Consider the following 7760-nt stretch of genomic DNA (forward strand, 5'->3'; position numbering starts at 1 on the left):
ACAGCCACTGACACACACTATATGGTATGCACGATACAAGTAACTAAAAATGACGCATCAAAATGACATTTCTATCACATACTATATGCCATACACGATACAAGTGAATAATAGATGACTAAATCAAGATACATGAAATGTCAATTGGCTTCCCAAGACTTGAAGTAAACTATCTAAAGATTGCTGACACTTACTATCTCATAGCGAGGAAAGAAGTGTGACTTACATTAGTTCTCATCTTTGCATATGAACTCAACTTCATGCTAATAGCATCTCTTTCAATAATCTCTTTCAATAAACAAAGTCATGAACGGAGAACCACAAACAGGGCCATGAGCTTCGTCTATTCAACACAATGCTCAAGTATAAATCATCATACGTATATGCATGTACATACTTCTGCTCATAATCAGCTGTCAATGCTAAATCTCTATCATGCTTCAATTTTTCACAGTTTGAGGATCAATAAAAAGGTAAACCAGATGCGTAAATTCAAATATTATATAGCTTGTACCAAAATAGACATAGGGGGAAATTCGCCATTTTCGACGACTCGGAACCCACCTCGACTCGCTATGTCGACTCCGATAAAAGAAAGGCTACACGCGACCTTTCGCACGATTTCCCGAAATTACTTAAATTGCTCCTCATTGCGCCTCATCGGAAATGTGTATCACACTAATTCACACTCTCGAACACCCTGCATGCATCAATTGAAGATTAGAGGTACGAATCACGCCAATTGCATTACTCAATCCAATTTCTACATCCACTTCATTCATGTTATTCTATCTATTCTTCTTTTTCCATCTCTCTTTCTCTCTCTCTTGATTTCTCTCTTGATTTCTCTCCTTCATTCTTCCTCTTCTTTTCATTTCTTTCTTTTCCTCTTCTCTTTTTCTTTTCTTTCTTTCTTTCTTGCTGCCCCTGCAATAGCAACAATTTGCTGCTACTGTTGGGCAGCCTGCAGCAGCAATCTGCTGCTGCTGCTGAGCTACTGCTGCTGGGCTGCTGCTGCTGCTGAGCTGCTGCTGCTGCTGCTACAATACCTCGCAGCAGCAGCAAGGCTGCAAACTGCACCAGCAGTAGCAGGGGAAGAAGAGGGAGGAAAGAAAGGAAGAAAGAAAGAGGGGAAGAGAGGAAGGAAGGGAAAAGAAAGGGAAGAAGAAGGGGAGGGAAAGAGACTTTACCTCCAATTCATCTTCATCTTCATCTTCTTCTTCTTCTTTTTCTTCTTCTTCTTCTTCTTCTTCTCTCTTTCTTCTTTCTTTTTCTCTTGTTTTCTGGCAGCTTCAAAGGGTTTTCTGGCAGCTTCAAAGAGAGAGAGAGAGAGAGAGGACAAGATCAAGCCATTTTGCAACTTAATCCACTAATTTTGCTATTTGCAACATGGTCCCTCATAATGAAATATTGGCCCAATTTATCCGTTTTCGCGTCAATTTCGCACCAAAATGGTTTCACTCATTTCCACCCTCTTTCTCACACCTACACAAGTATCAACAGTCCGCATATTACATATATATAATTGAGCTCCTATGCTTTTAAAAGTATCAAGTTATTAGTGTTTGTAAGTTCTTGACCCTTGGATTAAGGGATGTGTGGTTAGAATAATGTTGGCCTCCTAGGATTGAGTGGGTGGGTGGTTGAATAGTATAATCTAACGGATAAAAATGATCAAAGTCAAAGATCTAATGGTAAAAAATTTACAAGCACCAAGTACTTGATGCTTTTACAAGCACTATATCCGGACTCTGTAGAATTAGGCTCCTGTGCTTTCGAAAGTACAGAGGCCTCCGTGTGCTTGTAAGTTGTTTTCGATGCTGCAACATCCAATTCAGCGATCGGTTTCGTTAGACATGATCTACACTATTGAAACTATCTAGAAATCAAATTTCATAATTTTTTGACTTTGTTTGCCTAATGAACGAATAATCTCAAAATGAACGGCTGAAAATAAAAATTTCATAAAAAATAGTGATAAAAAACTGAAATTTCAAATCGGAAGAATCGTGCCACATCAACCGTTAAAATAGTATTTTTGAGACCATGTGATCGCTTGGTAAATGAAGTCGAAAAATTATGAAATTTGGTTTCTCGATAGTTTCAATAACGTAAATTTTGCCTAATCGAGACAATCTTTCAATTGAATGTACTATCATCAAAAACAACTTAGAAACACAAAAACCTCTTCGAAAGTACGAGAGACGTATTCTATATATATATATATATATATATATATATATATATATATATGGGGAGGTGTATGAAATTATTCCTTAATAAAAAGCAAGTGTTAATAGCACTACTAAGATAGCATAGTGGATTTGTTCTGTCTACTTTCACTAAAGATGTCCGTGGACCGGGTCGAGTTTGGATAGTTGATATACTATATCCGTACCCTAAAAGAAATAGATATGAAAAAAAAAACTATACCGTACCTATTTAACTTCGGACTGTTCGGATCTGGATACCTAAGTTAATAATATACCTATCGAGTCTATTTGAGTGGGGCTGGGCAGTGACTAGTCGTATACTACCTGCTTAAAACCAGGTATGGATCGGGTACGGATCAAGTCTAGATTGGGTATGGGTACCTGTATGCATATATTTTTTAATAAATTTTATTAAACAGATTATGGACAAATCATAAACCTATTACTATAAAAAATCCACGTTCTAATTAGTTGTACCTAATCTAATAAAATTCATTTAGAAGAAAGATTCAAGCAGTAACAGCTAGAATTAAAAAATGAGTAAAATAAAAAAAAAAAAAAGAGTAAACAAAGAGACTAGGGTTAACATTAGGATGAAAATATATAGAGATCCTTTAGGATGAAAATATGCAAGATCTTTCATTTATAAGTCCTATTGAAATCCCTCAACTTCAAATTTTTTTTATTTACTATCGGGTATTTCACCTGGTCTAAGTCCGAGTCCAGTTCCAAGTCCGGATTTGAAAATTCTTCCAGACCCTACCCATTAAAAGGTCGGGTTTGGATGGGTCTAAGTCGGGTATAGGTATAAAGTATCCGAACATATACCCGAAACTTTAATAGATAATTTTTTTTTTACCCGTAATACTATCCAATTTTATCAGGGTTTGGATCTGAATAGAGTACGGATAGGATCCAAATCGGATATGATTTATCGGGTATTTTGGACAGTTTTAACTTTCACTCATAATCAATAACATTGGAAGATCCAGTTCTAAAATTTAGGAACCATGTGAAGGCGCAAGAAGTCAACTGCAAACTAAAACAAAGAATTCTTCTCCCCGTCCAAGATTACTCTTTTTAATGAATAATAGACATATAAAATAACTACCTCTCCTTCACAACAACTAGTTTTCCAAATGGGTTTCTACCTAAATCCGCCCATAAAAAAAAGTTTAAAACTCTCGCTCTCACATGGTGGTTGTGAGGACTCCCCATTATTCAAAAGAGAACAATATGCACTCTCCTTTGCTCCCAATCCCCCAAAGCCAATCCCCATATTTGTCAATCCCCAAATCTTTCTTATTCCAGTCCCGTCTTCTTCTTCTTGCCTTCTTCTTCTGCTGCAGCTGCTGCTCCGTCTCCTCTTTCAAAAATCCAAATTCCAATCTTCTTCTTCCTACTCACAAAAAGCTCTCCATCCATGGCGGCTGTCGCGATCTTCCACCGCCTCTGCCGCCTCCTCTTCGCCATCTCCTTCCTCACCTCCCTCTCCTTCCTCTTCTGGTCCCGCTCCCGATCCTCCTTCTCCTCATCCAGTTCCTCCTCGCCCTCGTGCCGCATCGAGCTCTCCGAGTTCTGGGTCCCCCCAGACCCTACCCACCCGAAAAGACAAGTGTATTGGAACGGCTCCTCCATCGACCTCCTCTCCTTCTCCCCCGCGTGGAACATCCTGTCCTTCCCCTCCGAAGCCCCGCCCCCCAAGACCCTGAAGCTGGCCGTCTTCGTCAAGCGCTGGCCCAGCCGCCGCCTCTCCGGGGGACTCGAGCGCCACGCCCTCACCCTCCACCTCGCCCTCGCCCGCCGCGGCCACCAGGTCCACGTCTTCACCACCTCCCCCCCGTCCAACTCCTCCAACGCTGCCACCACCGATCCGGAGCTCCGCACTCCCAACCTGACCTTCCACCTCTCCCCGCCCACCAAGGCCGGGTACATCGACCAGCCCCTGGCGTGGGCGCAGTTCCAGGCCGAGAATGCGCGCGGTGGCCGCCAGTTCGACGTGGTGCACACCGAGAGCGTGGCCCTCCGCCACAGCCGCGCCCGCAACCTCTCCAACCTCGCCGCGTCCTGGCACGGCATCGCCTACGAGACCATTCACTCCGACGTCATCCAGGAGCTGCTCCGCTCCGCCTCCCCTGGGCAGCCGAGCGCCGTCCCTGCAGATAGGCTCGCCCGGGTGGTGGACGAGGTGCGCTTCTTCCGGGACTACAAGCACCACGTGGCCACCAGCGACCACGTGGGCGACGTGCTGCGCCGGGTCTACATGGTCCCCGAGGACCGCGTCCACGTCATCGTCAACGGAGTCGACGACGGCATCTACTACCCGGACCCCGCGCGCGGCTACCGGTTCCGGAGAGAAGTCGGCGTCCCCGACGATACCACGCTGGTTATAGGTACGCTGTCGTCACCCTAACATTTTTTTTGGACAAACTAACGCTATTTGAACATCTACAACTGAGAGGCATGCATCTTATAATAACTAGTAGCGATAAGGTTTAGACAATTTCTTTTAAACTTCTAATATTAAAGAGAAAAAAATTATTAATAAAACTAATGTGAAAAAGTTTGATAAAACCAATTTGAAAAAGTTGGCTTGTAAATGATCTTCGTCGTGAGATTTACATTCCAAAAGTATATATAAACCTAAATAAATAAATAAATAAATAAATAAATATATATATATCGCACATCTCTTAATCCAACGGTTAAAAACTTACAAACACCAATAATTGGTACTTTTAAAAGCATAGAAGCTCAATTATATATATATATATATATATATGGGGAGAGAGAGAGAGAAGAGAGAGAGTGTGTGAAGTAACCAAACTAATATTGATAGTATAGAATTAAATGTTTGTTTATCTTATAATTTTAACTATTTAATAGCCTAGGGTTTGTGGGGTAGGATGGAAGATAGCATATATCCAACGATAGAAAGATAATAGTAAATTCTATTGCATATATCTATCAATAACATATACTTTTTACATATTTCATATATATAATATAATAATATATATAACTATATATAGGTTAGACTACTGTACTCTTATATGAGCATAAAGTCTTCAACTCATAATGTATTCATATGAAGCTTCTGAATCGACGATGCCACTCCGCTTAAATATGATTTAGAGTAATTTAACTTTCTAAAAATAAATTTGTTAAATTTGACATTAATAAATTTCATCAAAAAGTGGTATAAAATAAATGGTAATGATACGAACGTATTAAAAGGTGACTGATCCTTCATTTCTTAAGATCGGAGTTAATGACGTTTATCCTATGTAGTCGAATAAATTCTATCAAAATTAAATAAGATTTCGATTTTTTTAAGACCGTAATCTAGCAAATATATCATACAGTCGTTAATTAATTATCAATTTTGTTACACTTTTATCCATATAGGTAAATAATGTCAAAAGATTATAAAATTTGATTCTAACTTTAAATGTTCTAAATAAGTTTAATGATGAGATCGATTCGAAAGCTCTCATCAATCGAAAACAATTATGAGTAGCGAAGGGCGATCGTACTCATAAGAGTATGTAGCGGAACAATATAATATATAACATATATATATATATAATAATATAATATACTATATTATATATTTCGCTATGGTGTTTGTAAAGTACCCAAAACCTTAGTGCTTGTATATTTTTAGCGCTAAATCTAACGCTAATCATTTTTCAACATTAGATTATACTATTCACCAACCCCGATTACGCCTAGGGGCCCGCATCATCCTAACCGCAGATCATTTAATTCAATAGTCAAAATTAGAGCACAATAACTTAGTACTTTAAAAGTTAGAAGCTCAATTATATATATATATATATATAGAGAGAGAGAGAGAGAGAGAGTGTGTGAGTGCTACCGAGTTTTTTGCCGTTAGATTTAATCCTTTAACTATTTTCATCCTTTATATTATAATATTCAACCAATAACTCACTCAATTTTGCTCTTTTATTTTGACATTCCCTAAATTTTAATTATATTAAAAAAAACATTTTTAATCGAGTTATTCTAATAAGAGATTTTGTTATAATAACGACTACTTTTGCTATCGAATGTTAATCGTTATGAAAATAACATTTCCATCTGCTAAATGTGATTAGGACGTCCCTAATATATCTAATTTGACTTATTAAATCAAGCTAATTAGCTGCTAGAAGGGTGTCTACATAGTAGTAGGGAGCAGATGTTCACATTTTTTTACTCTTTGAAAAATCATCAATACTTCATAAATTTTGTTGCAATTTTGATTAAAAAAAAAAGATTATTGAGGACAATGTATAACATATGAATTAATAAACTATTTGAAAAAAAATTTATATTAATTATTTATTATTAAATTATTTATTCATAAATTATTTCCTGTTCTTCTCTTTTAAAATTATTGAAAGTACAGAATGATTTTATAAATTTTTTTATATATAACTTTGTTGTGCTATATTTTATCAAACAAGAACTCTCGTATTTCCTTCGAATTTTTTATATTTTTTGTTGAACTTCAGAGTTTTTTTTTTTTTTTAATAAAAAAAAAAGAATTTTGACCACAACGCTGTTACTAAACTTCTCCATATTGATTGATAGGTATGGGGGGGAGATTAGTTAAAGACAAAGGCCACCCTTTGATGTTCGAGGCACTAAAGCAGGTTTTTGAGGAGAACGAGAGCTTTTACAGAAGCACAGCTATCTTAGTAGCCGGAGATGGGCCGTGGGGTAGCCGATACAAGGAGCTGGGCCCTAACATGCTCGTTCTCGGTCCCTTGGATCAGGCCCGGTTGGCGAGCTTCTACAACTCCCTGGACGTGTTCTTGAACCCCACCCTCAGAGCCCAGGGGCTGGACCACACGATTATCGAGGCGATGATGTCTGGCGTGCCGGTCGCCGCCACGTGGTTCGCGAGCATAACCAGGTCGCTGATCGTCAGCCCGGAGCTCGGGTACACGTTTCATCCGACGGTCGAATCGCTGAAGGAGAGTTTGTGTAGAATTTGGAAGGATGGGAGGGTAGTCTTAAAGGAGAAAGGTGGGAATGCCAGGAATAGAGCAGTTAATTTGTTCACTGCTACAAAGATGGCTTCCGCTTATGAGAGGCTCTTCTTGTGCATATCTGAAGGTGGCGGGGTGAAGGGAAGCAGCAACAAGTATTGTAGATACCCATAAACATAAGTTTATATATATATATATATATATATATATATATATAGAGAGAGAGAGAGAGAGAGAGAGAGAGAGTTTGGTTACAATGGTATCGATAGCAGTAAGTACTTTGTGTTACCAAGCTTTCCGCCGTTAGATTTAATCCTTTAACTATTTTCATCCTTTATATTATAATATTCAACCAATAACTCACTCAATTTTGCTCTTTTATTTTGACATTCCCTAAATTTTAATTATATTAAAAAAAACATTTTTAATCGAGTTATTCTAATAAGAGATTTTGTTATAATAACGACTACTTTTGCTATCGAATGTTAATCGTTATGAAAATAACATTTCCATCTGCTAAATGTGATTAGGACGTCCCTAATATATC

At 38.3% G+C, this 7760-nt stretch overlaps 1 protein-coding gene across 1 annotated transcript; it reads left to right on the forward strand.

The window, feature by feature from the left end:
- On the forward strand, positions 2878-7471 carry LOC109720012 (D-inositol 3-phosphate glycosyltransferase). The gene is made up of 2 exons (XM_020246872.1): positions 2878-4606; positions 6813-7471. Exons 1-2 carry the CDS (start codon positions 3637-3639, stop codon positions 7385-7387), a joined length of 1545 nt encoding a protein of 514 aa, XP_020102461.1. The 5' UTR covers positions 2878-3636; the 3' UTR covers positions 7388-7471.

This window comes from Ananas comosus, linkage group 14 (genome assembly GCF_001540865.1).
Source record: "Ananas comosus cultivar F153 linkage group 14, ASM154086v1, whole genome shotgun sequence".
Classification (NCBI taxonomy): Eukaryota; Viridiplantae; Streptophyta; class Magnoliopsida; order Poales; family Bromeliaceae; genus Ananas; species Ananas comosus.